The 15,859-nt window shown below is 45.3% G+C and overlaps 1 protein-coding gene across 5 annotated transcripts in view; it reads right to left on the minus strand.

Annotated features, from left to right (window-relative positions):
• Window positions 1-3,652: 3,652 nt before the first annotated feature.
• The window catches only part of HERC3 (HECT and RLD domain containing E3 ubiquitin protein ligase 3), a 47,001-nt gene continuing 34,794 nt past the window's right edge, over window positions 3,653-15,859 (minus strand). For all 5 annotated transcript variants that reach the window (XM_033160603.1, XM_033160606.1, XM_033160604.1 and 2 more), the window contains 11 exons: window positions 15,644-15,757; window positions 14,032-14,055; window positions 13,856-13,945; window positions 13,033-13,203; window positions 12,046-12,189; window positions 11,698-11,864; window positions 10,859-10,925; window positions 10,013-10,095; window positions 8,121-8,304; window positions 6,531-6,633; window positions 3,653-4,217 (listed from right to left, as the gene is read on the minus strand). In XM_033160603.1, the coding sequence (XP_033016494.1) occupies window positions 4,009-4,217; window positions 6,531-6,633; window positions 8,121-8,304; window positions 10,013-10,095; window positions 10,859-10,925; window positions 11,698-11,864; window positions 12,046-12,189; window positions 13,033-13,203; window positions 13,856-13,945; window positions 14,032-14,055; window positions 15,644-15,757 (1,356 nt within the window). In that variant the 3' untranslated portion in view covers window positions 3,653-4,008. The remainder of the gene's footprint in view (window positions 4,218-6,530; window positions 6,634-8,120; window positions 8,305-10,012; window positions 10,096-10,858; window positions 10,926-11,697; window positions 11,865-12,045; window positions 12,190-13,032; window positions 13,204-13,855; window positions 13,946-14,031; window positions 14,056-15,643; window positions 15,758-15,859) is intronic.

Genomic DNA, 15,859 nt, shown 5'->3' on the forward strand with positions numbered 1-15,859 from the left:
ATCCTTCCAGTAGCACCTTAGAGACCAACTAAGTTTGTTCTTGGTATGAGCTTTCATGTGCATGCACACTTCTTCAGATACACTGAAACAGAAGTCACCAGGCCCTTATATATAGTGAGAGTGGGGAGGGGTATTACTCAGAAGGGTGGTGGGAATGGGTGATCAGCTGATAGGTGTGGAAAACCTGTTGACTGTTAACGACTGCAATTGGTCTTACAGGAAAAAGCAAGGGCTGAGATGGCTAAAGATAGCTTTGTCATGCATAATGAGATAGAACCCAATGTCTTTGTTCAGACCAGGTCTCTCCATGGTTTTAAGTTTGGTGATTAGTTGCAATTCAGTAACTCCTCTTTCCAGTCTATTTCTGAAATTCCTTTGTAGTAAGACAGCTGCTTTGTAATAGGTCAAATAATTTGTCCAGCTCAGAATTCTCTACCTTGTCTTGGCAGTAACTCTTCACAGATCCCCGAAACTGCTCTCTGGCCCTTTTTATTGGGAATGTCAGAGATCCCGAGAGCTTCTCCATGAAAAGGAGATTCTCTTCCAACAAGCTATGGTCCCTCCCTGAACATTTTGGAAGTTCTGCCTCTCCCCACCCCCCACCCCAAAGGCAAACACAAAAAATAGTGGATTGATACAAGACCTTTGTATATAAAAACGAACACTGAGCTGACAACCACTATCAAATCCTCGCTCATTACAGCTGCAAAAAAGGAGTGTATTTTCCAGCCCATACTGTACTTTGAAGGCATGTTCATGGGTGAGAGAGGATCCTATTCCCAGCTGGTAAGGATTTGGATAAACAGAATTTGGGTACTCTTCAGTCTCACAATGTCATTTACTAGACAGTAGCAGTATCATTTGTGGGCAAACCTCACTAGCTTTTGTCTTGGTGGGTTAGAAAACTCAGCTGTTCATTTTGGCTTGTTTTTTGGAGAGAGAGAGAGAGAGAGAGAGAGAGAGAGAGAGAGAGAGAGAGAGAGAACTAACATGTGTTTCAGGTGACACTGAAACTTCCCTGGAATAACACAGCTAACGCCGCTAATTCTTTCTGAAGCGAGTCCCCTTCACTCTTGCTTGTTGTGCTCTACAAATCGTATCAGAAGGCATTTCTTTCGCTGATATTGTGTTGCTTCCCAGCACTGGAATGTAAGCAGGAACAGAGTTCAACCTACACGGGAACTTCCCTCGATGCCAGCAAATTGCACGCTAACTCTGGGATTAGTTGCACTAAAACCAGCTTTGGGAAACGGCCAGAAACCATGTGAGAAGTCACTTTCTGGGTGTTTACCCATTTTCAAACACGCCCAACTGTTCATCAAACTAGAAACATGAGGGCCTTTCATGCATAACAAACATGAATCTTGCCAGCTATCCATTCCATGGTCCTCACAAATACTTTCAATTGTGGGTTGTTTTCGTTAAGTATTTTGTGTTCTCATTTTGTATTTTTTATGTTGTGAACCACCCTGTGATCTTCAGATGAAGGGCAGTATACAAATTTAATAAATAACCATCAGTGCTATTTTTCTAGAAAAAGAGGTGACTGAACTCACCACAAATGCCTCCCTTGTTCCCTTAGAACGGCAATGGCGCCCACCCTGAGGTGCCGGAACTGAGTTCCAGTGGGTTCTGGCGGGGGGGGGGAGCCCTGATAACAACAGTAATTTTATTTTCTATTTATCTTCCCCTTTATACTAGCAAACAGGATGGAAGAATGATTACAAGAGAGATTAACAGGTCCCATTGCTTCTGTTATTGCAAGTTCGAATAGAGCTGGGAATAAAGCAAATCTGATTTTGCCATAGGTTGTGAATAGTTTGGTGGATTTCATGATTTCATAAATCGAAATGGCTATAGGTCTGAACCACTTGGTTGCTTCCAGGACTCCCCACCCCCCTACTGCATGTTTCTGGGATGTTTATGTCCATGTGGCTTGGGCCTATGTGCCATGAATGACCTTTACCTGCACATACAAGTGTTGTAACATGGATCTATGGTAGGTGCTGAGGAATTGCTGCAAGCACTGGGTGGCTGTGATGTTTCCCCTTCATACGTCCAAGCCTTGTCCAATCCTGAGACTTTCTGGTTCAAGCCCATCATTATAGACCATAAGTTCTATAACCATCCAGTTGTAGCATTCTGAAGCAGGGTCGAGAATTTCCTTTGTTCTTAGGTGAAAACACGCTTGAAGGAAACATTACCGTTACATTTATTGCATAATACTGGGCTATGTACACACATAGAAAATAAACATCTGATAGAGCTGTATTTAATGCTGTAGTAGAAAGAGGCTGATTGGCTACCCAAGTAGCAAATCAAAGTGTTAATTCCTTTTCTTTAAAATAAAAAATCCCCCATCACAGCTTTTTCATCAGAATGTGCAAAATACGGTTTCTGTGCTATGATTAAGCAAAGGATAGACAAATACCAAGGCCCCAATCCAACCCAAGAAGACTGTGATTCAACGCCAAATTCGACATGGCATCCTATGGGGCACAATGCCACTTCAGGACTGCCAACAGGAAGTGGAGGGTTGAATCTCCCCATCCCCTGTGGCCCAGCTGGCTTGGCCCACGTCAGCAGAGCAAAGTCAAAGGTCAAATCAAGTTTGACACCGAGTCCCCATGGTAACAGCCAAGTTGTGACTCACTCCACCGCTCCTCGCAGAACTTGAAAGGTCACAAACAACCAGCTTTAGCAGGACCCAGGCCACCTTGCTATATGAATAAATCCATTCTCCAGGATCACAAGTTCAGATTGACAATGGACCTTGGAAGAAGAGAGGAGTGTGGCTCATCACGACATCTATGGGGGGGGGGGTAGGGGTCAAGAGGTAGGGGTCTAGAAACTGCTTCATCAGCTTCTCTCAGTTGAAATGTTTGTCAGGGCCCTGCATCTCTCTGTAGAAGACAACAGTAACATCCAGTTCGGAAATAGGGAACCTGTGAACCTCCAGATGTTGCCGGACTCACGGTCCCATCATCCCTGACCACTGGGCCAGGCTGGCTGGGGCTGATGGGAGTTGGAGTCCGTCCAATATCTGGAGAGCCATGGAAATCCCCATCCCTGATGGGGCAGGATGGTGGCTGCCGCCCACCCTTGGGCTGAATGTGGGAAAGGGCTTTTGTATTACCTTGCAAAAGACCCCAAGTGCAGAGACAGTGGGGGGTGGGAAGGGAGACATGGGGTGTGCTTTGCGGAGGAATTGCTGTGAGAATCCCATCACTGAAATGGCGGGGGGGGGAGGGAATCATCACTGTATTTTTAAACACACACACAGCTGTTAAAAAACACCCAACAGCATAAAATATCAAAACATTCAGGTAGGCCACTAGCATTGCTCCTTTCCATCCCTCCACACGCAGGGCCCTGAAATTATCCTGTTCACACAGAAGGCAGTAAAATTATTCACCCCTCCTCCCATTTTTTTGTAGACAATGGGCAACAGTGAGTAGAATACGTTAGGAAATCCAACTCATAAAACCTTCATTTCTGCCCAAACACTCACATTATTAATCTTCTGTGTGTTAAATAATCCATTTCTTAGCTCCCCGGTACCGCTGAACACCCAAGGAGCACGCTTGTTTTACCACAGAAATTACCTGGGATCGGAGAGGAGGTAGGGAACCCAGATGTGTGGAGACAAGGAAAGCTTTCACACAGCTTTATATTTCCAAACTGTGAAGAGACATCTCAAAATATTGAAGGTATTTTTAAACAGAAGACGGCGAGCAAGGGAAGAAAAAGGCATCTATCAGTCAATAAGATGAAAGACGACGTGTCAACAGATTTTTGTTTTTGAAAAGTAGTAAATTCAAAATCCTGAGGAAAGTTGACCAGACTTCACTTGGGGGGGGGGGTCCTTGATCCAATGCTCTTCTCTCCTCCCCGCACCCACCCTCCCTATCTCAAGCAGTATATTTATCCCATTTCCCTTACAAAAATAAAAACAAGACAGTATTTCCTTTCTATACAAGAATTGTCTGTGTTGGGGGCGGCTTCCCCTCAGGCCAAGCTGAAGCCCTCGTAGTGGTCAATGGCTTGCGTGAGTCTCATGCTCAGGATTTCTTTGCTGCTATACTTGGGGAGGTCGAGGAGGTTGTAGCAGGTGTGCGCCACTGGCAAGTACTGCTCCCCGCTGGAAGTGGACTGGATCACGATGCGCAAACTCGACATGCCATAGATGGGGATGCGGTCGCTGCCGGTCAGAAACACTAGAAGGGGGGGGGGACATAAAAGCATCAGTGGAGCCCTGAAGTGGGCATCCTGTTCTCACAGTGGCCAAACAGATGCTATGGAACCCGAGGACAATAGCTTTTGGGGGCCCACCAACTGGCATTCAAAGGCATCCTGGATCAGGCAGTGGAAGCTCACCCATCCCAAGCATGTATCATTCTGTTATACAGGCATGTCCAACAGGTAGGTTGTGATCTACCGGTAGATTACTGGACGTCTGCAGTAGATCACTGGTAGATCATTGGCTCCCCCCAAAGAAGCTGAACAACTGTGGCTCCCCTAAAAAAAAGCTCAACATTTTACCTCCTCCCTGAAAAAAACTCAACAACTTTAACTTGAACCCCCAAAAGGGGGTAGATCACTGCCAGTTTTTAACTCTGTGAGTAGATCACAGTCTCTTGGGAGTTGGCCACCCCTGTGTTATGAGAATTATAAGGTCGAAAATATAATAAATGTTCATAAATGTATCAGGCAAACACATATACAGGTGAAACTCAAAAAATTAGACTATCGTGGAAAGGTTCATTTCTTTCAGTAATTCAACTTAAAAGGTGAAATTAATATATGAGATAGACTCATGACAAGCAAAGCGAGATATGTCAAGCCTTTATTTGTTATAATTGTGATGATTATGGCGTACAACTGATGAGAACCCCAAATTCACAATCTCAACTGTGCACCATAATCATCACAATTATAACAAGCAAAGGCTTGACGTATCTCACTTTGCATGTCATGAGTCTATCTCATATATTAAACTCCAGTAGCGAATGAAAACAATTGCTTACATAAATGGACTTTTCCACAATATTCTAATTTTTCAAGTTTCACCTGTATAAATATATAAACCACATGCCTGAAACAGTAAAGGAAAACAAGTCCCAAAGCCATTTTGACTCTTGCAGTGACCTCAAATATTCCTCTGCAGTTTGGATGGAAATGGGAAAAGTCTCCCCATTGTCTCTGCTCACAAATCCTGCCTTAAGGGCACATTTGGGTATGAATAGGTCTACTTACAGGTAGGTAGCCGTGTTAGTCTGCTGTTGGTCTTCAGAAGAAGTGTGCATGCACACAAAAGCCCATACCAATAACAAACTTACTGGTAGTTGGTCTATAAGGTGCTACTGGAAGGATTTTTTTTTATTTTGTTTCGGGTATGAATAGGGTGAGCCTGTGACCTGGACTCAGGAATTAAGTATTTATCATCACAAAAGAATGGCCAGGCTGTCCAGGTGAACCCTTTAACAGGTTTCCTGCCAGACAGGTTTCTGCTGTAGACCCCCCCCCCTTCTGTGATGTATGTATGATGTATTGGGGGGTGGTGTTGAGCTACAAGGTGCAAATTCAAAAGTCTATACAGTATAAGGGCTTGCGCACCATTGTTCTGGGTTCCTCCTCCCTCCTGCGTGGGGGGGGGGGTGAGCACCCTGTTGCAAGTGTTTAATACAGATTAGGTTTACTAGCTGTTTTGCTTCTCAATATTCTCTGGTTGGCCTCTGTTATTTTCTCCTACCAATAGAGAACCTACATAAGGACTCTATACGGGCTCTTGGGTACCCCCATAAGGGAAAAGGAGCAGTTTTTTTCTTATAACAATTCCCTTTTAAAAATACCAACACTCTTCCCTCATCTCATTCTTTCTGCTTCCTGAACATGTTACGAAATCAGTCAAAACTATTCTGTTTTGGTGGGCCTGTTCAGGCACAATATTTTGTGTTAACTGTCCTTAAATTTGTTTCCAATTTCCACATTCAACAAAAGCCACACGTTGATTCTCCTCCAACTTTGGACTGTTGACTGCAGAGAAAATTCCATGCACAAGGCAAGATTCCCCGCAAGCAGAGAGAGCCAGTATCAAAAGCTTCACCACAATGAAGAAGTGAGATCTGGACAGGAAGTTCCAATCTCAGCAGCTCACTCCCTTCACCACCGTGCCAGAGAACAGGTAAAAAGAGAAGCCTGCCACCTGGTGGAAGACACTCAGGTGTGTGTTATACAGTGGTACCTCTGGCTGCGAGCTTAATCCGTTCCGGAGGTCCATTCGTAACAGGACACCACTCGTAACATGAGGCATGCTTCCGCTCGCATCCCAAGGGGCATCTACTTCCGGGTTAGCGGAGTGCATAACCCGTAGCATTCGTAAGGGGGACGGTACGTAACACGAGGTACCACCGTATGTATTAAGCCAGCAAGAACAAGTTATTGGCTTCGACTGTCAGAATTGACGCTCTGAAATCCATGGGGAAACTGCCATCTCACTTTAAAAAAAAAAAAAAAAAGTAATTACTTACAGAGAAACTTTTTCTTCTTTTCCAGAGGAAACTCGTGAAAGATCTCCCAGAACATTTGCACGGTTGGATGGGTAGCCGAGTAGTCCCCTTTGTAAACTGCGCTCTGTAAAAAAAGGGTGAGTTTTAAGAACTCATGGTAAACCTGAAAGACCGCCTGCCCCTGTATGGACCTGTAAGAACGCTTACATCGTAGGGAAGTAACTCCCAAATGGGCATTTTATGGTGTTGCCCCTTCTATGGAATGTCCTTCCTTCTGCCACGCGTAAAGCAGCAACTACCAAATGCTTCAGGTGTCTCGTAAGGACTTTTAACTTTTTGTCCAGCCTTTCCCTGACCCATTAATATAGAACCCTGATTTTATGTGTGCGAGTTCCTTGAATTTCTGTTTAACTTGATGTTATACCATTTTTTTTGGTTTTAGGCTGTATTCTTGTTTTAATGGATGTCGTTTTTATATCGTGCATGGAGGTTTTTAAAATATTAAGAAGTTTAGAGATGCTTTCAAATAAACAAACAATGTAATAACTTTCAAAGGCATGTATATTTTGAACTTCATAAAAGGACTCGGAAGGTTGCAAATGCTCAAACCGCATTCTCTAGCTTAGTCCAGGGGGGTTCTACATATCTTCATAATTTAGAGATGCAGCAGATTGAATTCCAAAGCTGTTGGATGCTTTATGAGATTCCCCTGACAGAGCCAGTGTGGTCTAGTGACTCATAATCTGGTGAACCGGGTTCGCATCTCCGCTCCTCCACATGCAGCTGCTGGGTGACTTGGGCTAGTCACACTTCTTTGAAGTCTCTCAGCCCCACTCACCTCACAGAGTGTTTGTTGTGAGGGAGGGAGGGAAACGGAGAATGTTAGCCACTTTGAGACTCCTTAGGGTATTGATAAAGCAGGATATCAAATCCAAACTCTTCTTCACTCAGAGAGGATGTTGAACCATTCTGAACCAACATGCTCTTTTAAGAGCAGGAAATCTGCAGCTCTCCAGATGCTCCAGTAAGGCTGCAATCCCAAACATACCCGCTAGGAAGTCGGCCCTATTGGACACAGTGGGACTTACTTCCAAGTAAACACACACAGGATCGGGCTGGCAGTGGAAAAGGAGGCACCACACTGAAATACACTGAGCACAGCATATTGCAAAAACAAACAAACCCAAGCCTCATTATTATTTTACTTCAAGAATCATTTGAGTGAGGGCTTTGTTTTCATGTTTAGTTTACTGTTTGGTGCTTTCTCCAACGAACTGAGCCATTCGGCAAAATTCTCCCGAGTGCCAGACTAGGAACAAGAAGGCGCAGGTTCATATCGCCTACTTAAGTCAGGAAGCTAACAGGTTGATATTTCAACCTATCCTACCTTGCAGGGCTGTTGTGAAGATAAAATAGAGGGGGAGAACCATGCACACTTTGGAGGACAGGTGAGGGGGGGAATGGAGAAACCAGTAAATGATTAAGAGAAAGATGGGGGCGTTCTTAGGTCTCACATCCTAGCCAGACAGATTCTCAGAAGGTAAGGATTAAGGGGACAGCAGTTCTAGATTCACAGAGGGCAAAATGGTACAGAAGAGTGTGCCTGCTTACCTCCTCTAGTTCCTTCCAGTTGTAGTTGCTGCTCCCTACGATCATGGCTCTCAGCTCGGTGGGCTGGAACATTTCTAGAACTTTACCCCCACACACCTTCAGGAAGCCCGTGGAGAAAGCCATGTACCACTCGTCTACCGAAAGGTTAAAGACATAATTAACGTACGCGTCGACGAATTCCTCCCTGGGGGATTCAAAGAAACAGCACTGGTCATTACGAAGAAGCAAACAGTGGCAGACAAGGGTGTTTTCGGCTGAAGCCACAGTCTACCCAGACAGCAAGGGATGCCGCTTCCAAAAGTTGCTTGGAAGATCACGCGCATTTCATAAAATGCATTTACATTGCAAATCACTGTACAATCTGCACTAATTCGGCACAGGATTTTTAAAATTAATAACGTAACAAATGCCTGCTAATTAGGCCCACTTAGTCCAGCATGCTCTTCCCACAATGGTCAATCGCATACTGAAGGAGCATCTCCACCCTCACCATTCAGTCCAGACACTGAGGTCCAGCTCTGAGGGCCATCTGGCAGTTCCCCTACTGCAAGAAGTGAGGTTACAGGGAACCAGGCAGAGGGCCTTCTTGGTAGTGGCGCCCGCCCTGTGGAACGCCCTCCCGTCAGATGTCAAGGAAACAAACAAGTATCTGACTTTTAGAAGACATCTCAAGGCAGCCCTGTGTATAGGGAAGTTTTTAGAATCATAGAGCTGTAGAGTTGGGAGGGACCCTGAGGATCATCTAGCCCAACCCCCTGCAACACAGGAGCAGCAACGCCGCAGCTGTTCCATACAGGGATCGAACCTGCAACCTTGGCATTATCAGCGCCATACTAAAACCAGCTGAGCTATCCAGGCAATCCCATTTTTAAATGTTTGATATTTTACTGTGGTTTTATAACTTGTTGGAAGCTGGTCAGAGTGGCCGAGACAACCCTGTCAGATGGGTGGCATATAAACATATTTATTAATTGTTGTTGTTGTTGTTGTTGTTGTTGTTATCAGCACCTATGGGGAGCCTGTAAGCAGCACCTGAGTGCAACAGCCTTGCAATTCCCAGTTACTAACAAGCATGCTGCCAACCTTTTGCTTGCAAATACCACTGGCTGCAAGCCCCAGGAGTGGGGAGTTTCTTGGTGCTTGAATCCTGCTTGGGGGTTCCCCAATGGCATCTGGTTGGCAACTGTGAGAACAGGATGCTGGACTAGATGGGCTACTGACTCTTAAGTTCCTGCCGATACAACCTTGTAAGTTATACCAGCAGAGGAAGATGGGAGGCCGTGATACTGAACCTCCATTTGCAGAAGCTCTTCGGCACTGCACACCAGTCACTTAAGACTTGGGTGGTGGGGAAGGGGGAGCCATTGTCTCCATGCCCCATGCAAAGGCTTCGCAGAGGGCTGGACTGGATGTGACATTTGATCTGATCCATCCAGCAAGGCTCTTCTCATGAACCAGCTGGGGGGGGGGGAAATCCCCTTCTCCTTCCATCATATTTTCAGACTCCAGGGAAAAACCCAGCTCAAACCAGGCCCTGGGTGATGTTTGCCTATGCAAATCTACAGCAAATATTATCGAACAAAATGTGAAAGACTTTGGATCCATTTTATTTTTTCACATTCCCCCACTAGACCAAACCAAATGTCAGAAAACGAGGAAGGATGGAGAGCAAATGGCATAACCTTTTCTATCTTACTGCATTTCTTGTTTTCCCCATCACAGTCCCCACCCCCTTCCATCTTTTATTTTCTTAAGATTTCTATCCTCCCAATCTGAAGAGCCCAATACAGAGTCCTCTTGCTGGGCTCATCCCAAAACAGCCGCTGCGAAGGACCCTGTGTCACTTGTGAAATTACCACAAAGAGCATCTTTAGGCATCAGACGGTATGCACCTGTTATCTTTCTGCACTGGGATTTTGTCTCCGTCAGGGATGAGGTTCTTCTGCTCCGCCACTCCATAGCTTTCTCTGCACATCTGTTTGTTTGTTTTCCCACCCCAGAAAAAGACAACAAAGTTGCTTCATTCTGCATCTCACCATCACAGCTTAAAACAATAAAAAAAGGACATAAAATCATGTAACTGTAGAGCGGGAAGGGACCCATGGGGGAACCATCTAGTCCAATCCCCTGCAATGCAAGAATCTCTTGCCCAATGCAGGACTCGAACTCATGACCTAGAGATCAAGAGTCCCACGCTCTACCAATTTGAGAGCAACGTGCAGTTTATATCTGACCACGTTTCCACACCCGTGGCATACTGCTGGATTGTAGCCAATGAGGCACAATCCAGATTAAAATCAAATGAGCTCAATTTCCATCGGCACCAGGAAGAACTTCCAAATGCAGCTAAACCTTCTCTGTGGTGTCCATTTCATGAACATGGATCTGAGCCAAGATGTACACCCTCAAAAATGTGTGTTCCTTTGACAGCGCGGCATAGTGGTTAGAGTGTCGGATGAGGACATGCAAGACCGAGGTTCAAATCCTCACTCGGCCATCGGGCCAGTTGCTGTCTCTCAGCCTAACCTACCTAGCCTATCTTCCCCCCCCCCCAAAAAAAAAAGCTCAAAACTTTTTGGTTGACCTTATAAAAAAAAGCTCAACAATCTTTTTCAGCTCACTTTAAAATAATTGATTTCTTATTTTGGTGCTCCCCAAAATAGGGCTCGTCTTATACATGGGGTCATGTTATACACGGGGAAATACAGTAAACGCAAGAGACAGATAGATGGTGTTACCGTGAAATATAGGCAGAATGTCTCTTCAACATCATCCCCGGGGTAATCTAAGAGCTGTTGAAGACTCCTATAAATAAGGTAAAGGAAACGTAAAGGCAGAAAGATGTTAGGAGAGAGGAAAAAGTCTGAGGAGACGAGAAAAAGTCTGCATCCGAGACACAGCATTGTTTCTACATAACCCTCTTCCTTGCCCTGCTATTAAGGATTTATGGTATCAAATTTTTAGGGCGAAATTGAGGAAAGCAGCCCAAAAAATACAATCTGATCCAAAAAAAAGTGACAGGAGACAGTTTCGATTTGAATTATTTGTTCATTAACAGTTGCAAAAAAAATAAAACAGTCGCATACTGGAATCTTCCACAGTTCCGTTAAAACAATGTAAAAGAAAGAGTATGTGAAATGCAGAATTCTTAACCGATGGTAAGAACTCAAGGAGCCACACCCAAACAGTTTCACGTTATAAATGTATATAGATAATTTATAGCCCGTAAAAATGATAGGTTTCAGCAAAGCATTGACCTCACACATTATTTTCTGTTTTGTAAATATCATGCTTGTATGTTTTGCTTTTTATTTTAATGGGCATAATGAAAAATAAAAATTCTCCTCCCCAAAAGTAACACTAATTATCGGTTTGGGGCAACAGAACTCCAACACGAAATATTCTCATTGGAGAAGGATGGGAGCGTAGAAGGTGAATTCCTTCTTCCAATGGTTTGCTTTTTTCCTGCCTTCCATCCCCAAATCCCCAGCACTGCCCCAATTTTACTGAAGTGCCATTGCCAAATTCTAGGCCAATTGTGAAGCGGACAGGAAGACATACTTCCAATACTTCCTACCTTCCTTCTGTGGGCGAAAGCTCCTTCAAGTCTTCCAAGCATGGCTTCACATTCAAGAGTTTCTTGTACAGGGCCAACGGAAAGTGAAGATCCACAACTGTGAAGTTATATATGGCCAGACCGCAGATGATGCCAATCAGGTGGAACCAATTGTGCTCTACAAAACACTTCGGACACACAAAGAGAAGGACTCATTAGCAGGAAGAAAGCGTCAACGAGGAGCTGGAAAGGTTTAGATCTGGAAAGCGGCTAAAAATCCCTCCCCCGAGCTGTGAGCCTCCAAACTTCACCCAGCCAAGCAGGATCCCTGGCAAACAGTTTGTGAGTGCATAAGCCAAGCACACTTACGGTATCCGAAAACCACAGCAGGTTCGATTCTGGGTAGGAGGTGAACATCCCATAGATGGGATTCAGAAGCTCTTTCAGCAGCAGGAGGAAGAACTCCTTTGTGACTCCGCCAGCATCAACCGCCTCCTCGCCGTCAAAGATCACCTGCCACGATGCCCAAAATGGAGCTTCAGCAATTGCAACAAGTAACAGCCAACTGAGCAGATCCAATAGACTTAAGTCCACCAATTTCAATGAGTCTACTCTTGAGTATGACTGGGGCCACATTCACATTTAAAGCACTATGATACCATTTTAAGCAGAAGAGGATTCCCTCAAAGAATTCTGAGAGTTGAAGATTGCCAAAGGTACTGAGAGTTGTTAGACCTCCTATTCCCCACGCACAGAACTACAATTCCCAGAGTTCCCTGGGAAGAGAGATCGATTGTTAAAACGCTCTGCGAATTGTAGCTTTGAGGGGAAACAGGGGTGTGTCTCTCAGCATCCTTAACTACAGTTCCCAGAATGCTTTGGGTGTTTAAAGTGGTATGATACTACTTTATGTACGGCTATTACTGCCTACTGCAGGCATGCCCAACCTGCGGCCCTCCAGATGTTTTGGACTACAACTCCCATGATCCCTAGCTAACATGACCAGTGGTAAGGGATGATGGGAATTGTAGTCCAAAACATCTGGAGGGCCGCAGGTTGGGCATGCCTGGCCTACTGTCTTAATGTGATTCTTCTGTTTGGAGCAGAACCCAGAGAATTATGAACAAACCTCGGTATGCTTTGCTGTGGGAAACTTGGAGCAAGGCCTCTGTAGATTATGCAATTTTTTCTATGTGGAGAGACTTATTACATATGGATATGCACTCCATTGCGTGACCGGCCACTTTCAGCCTGAAGTGATACAGGCCAGACACAGATTTGGTGCCTCACTGAGGAGGACTAGGCCCAAACACCAGACAAAAACTATTGCAGCGAGGAGCTGCCGCGGGGCCTTACCTTCAGAGGCTTTTTCAAGTCAACATCCGAATGGATGCTCAACTCCCTCAAGGCGTCGCCAACCAAGTTGGTCCTACGAACATGGAGGACCAGGAAGGGGCTTCGAGCCAAGAGGGGTTCAAGGGTGAGGAGCATGAAAACGTTCTGCAGATTCGCCCCACTGATGGCCACCTATAAAAAAAACACATACAAAAGTCAAGAGTAGCAACAACAACAACAACAACAACAAATGTACTGAGCCCATGGGTTCTCCATTCCCGGCATAGAGGAAGTGGTATCTGGGGAAACAGGGTGTACCAGCAATTTGCTTTGGGCAGGGCGTAGAAGCGTTGCCTCCTGAAAACAACATTCCTGTAAAACCAGCTGCTTTGCAAGGATGCCCTCCTAACTCACTTTGCCCCTTCCTAGTGTTTGGAAATAACTTGACTGGGTAGGAAGAGTGCCTATTTCCCTGCTAAAAATATCCCCCATCTATACCTTGGGGGGAAGGTGAGCCATCTGCCTCCCGCACAGATTTTGCAAAAGTTATTGAAGATCAAGAGCCAGTGGGAAATCAGGCATCCCATTTTTTAATATTTCCTCCCCCAAGGAAAAAAGGTCCCCCCCAAAAAAAAAAATCGATACTACTCTCATTCTGCTGCCAACGTTTTACTTGTCGTTGCAAGGTTTTGATTAACGCTTTTTATAATACAGTAAGATACGGAAAACCCTTGTGACTGTTTTTTTGGGGGGCGGGGAAGGTCAGTGCAGACAATATGTTAATAAATAAATGGATAGATTAAAACGGCTGGGATTGGCAGAAAGAGGAGACCTGGCCGCCTACCTGCATCTGCAGCTCAGCATCCGTCTGGAGCATCTTGGTCTTGGCTTGAGCATCGAAGATGAAAGGGTAGGAGCACAGAGTCACAGCATCCTGGAAAGTAGGAGCAGTTCAATTTAGCGGTGGCAGCCTGGGCCTCTGCTGAGAACTACTTTGGCAAGAGTAATTGGAATGGTTACCTGCATAATTGATGGTCTGACTTTCTGGGGAGGGAGAGAAGGGCGGGGCAAGACAAAGAGAGAGAGAGAGAGAGAGAGAGAGAGAGAGAGAGAGAGAGAGAACGAATAATGTATGAGCTTTTGCTTTGAGCAGTACCATCAGTTACGTTTTAATCCTATCCTTCCCCCAAAGGGTAGCCTATGTTCTCACAACAACCCTACGAGGTAGGCTTAGGAGCAGATGTGGGTGGCTGACCCCAAGGTCACCCCGAATAAGATATGTGGCTCCTCTGTCCAAGTCCAACACCATAAGCGCTATAGATCAGGCATAGGCAAACTCGGCCCTCCAGATGTTTTGGGACTACAACTCCCATCATCCCTAGCTAACAGGACAAGTGGTCAGGGATGGTGGGAATTGGTAGTCTCAAAACATCTGGAGGGCCGAGTTTGCCTATGCCTGCACTAGATTCCATCCATTCCATGGGTCTTTTCATGGTTTGCAAACTACATGCACAAACACAAGCTGTCTCTCTGTGGAAAAGTGGCTCCAGGGCCCCACCACATCTGGTAGAGAAGGTTGGTTCATGCCCCCGAACCAAGAATGAGCAGAACCTGCTAGAGAAGTGCCAGATATGCTTTATTTCAGGTCCAGTGTTCCTTTCGCAGACAAGTCCTTCTGTTTTTCCATTTCTCCCGCAACTCCACATCTTTTTGTTCGCTCCCCACCCTGCTTTTGGCTCAGGGCTCTTGTCTTAAGACACAGAGTTCCACCATCACCTCACCTGCTGGTTAGGGGCTCTCTCCTACCCAATGTCCTAGGCTTCTCCTCTGGCCTCTACTCCAACAGGAGCCGCTCACTGTCCCCAGGATGTCTCTCCTTCAGTTCCCAATGCCTCACCCTCCCCTGTTTCAAAGGAAAGTTTGTCATACAACACTGGGGTGGGGAAGGAAGCTGCTGCTCAAGAAACACACTTCTCAAAGGTCCACGGGACAAACAGCTCATCTTGCAGTTCTTTGGATCTTGGCCACTAACTGTATTTTTAGCTGCATCTTGAAGTTTCCCATACCTGAGACCATATGGGCCGTCAAAGATGGGGAAGATGGTCATGGTTTGCCCCAAACAGCCTAGCAGCCCACACTACATACACTGGAGATATTATGTATACATGCATGCATGTAAAATATCATATATACCTTATACACACAAACACTTGCCATTTTGAGAATATTGCTGCTTCCCCCCCGAAAAACCCCCAGCTTCTAACCTTTGTGCGGAGAATGATCTGAAAACAGACCTGGAACTCAAGTTTAAGGCTCCGCATGGGATTTCAATATCCTGAACAACCATCCTTTCCTCTGTGCCATCTACCACTTTGTCTCTAATGTCCACATCAACCCGCCTCTCTTGGATCCTACTGGGAGACCACGTGATCCCTAAACTTTCCACGTTTCCCGGACATCCAAATCTTGAAAACAATCTAAATACGCACGCTGACCACTTACATTAAAAGCCTACAACGACTGCAGAATTTGCATTTGTACCGTGATCCATTTTGACACAACACTCATAGCTTTACAGCTGCAAACCCTGGACTGTTCCCTCCCCTCACACCAATTGCACGATGCCTCTTACCATTCCAGCTTGATGCAAAAACCACATCAGGTAGTCTTCCTGGATATCCACCAGACTGGAAATCTCTGGGATATAAAACTTGTCATATTCTACGTGTTTTACTTTCTGATTTACCTGATTTGGGAAAGAAGGAGGAAACACGTCTTTGAAGAAGCAGAGAATAGTAACCAGTCCCCTCCAACAAAATGGCATGAAAACCCAACATTTAAGTCAGTT

Source organism: Lacerta agilis, chromosome 9 (assembly GCF_009819535.1).
Source record: "Lacerta agilis isolate rLacAgi1 chromosome 9, rLacAgi1.pri, whole genome shotgun sequence".
NCBI classification, from domain to species: Eukaryota; Metazoa; Chordata; class Lepidosauria; order Squamata; family Lacertidae; genus Lacerta; species Lacerta agilis.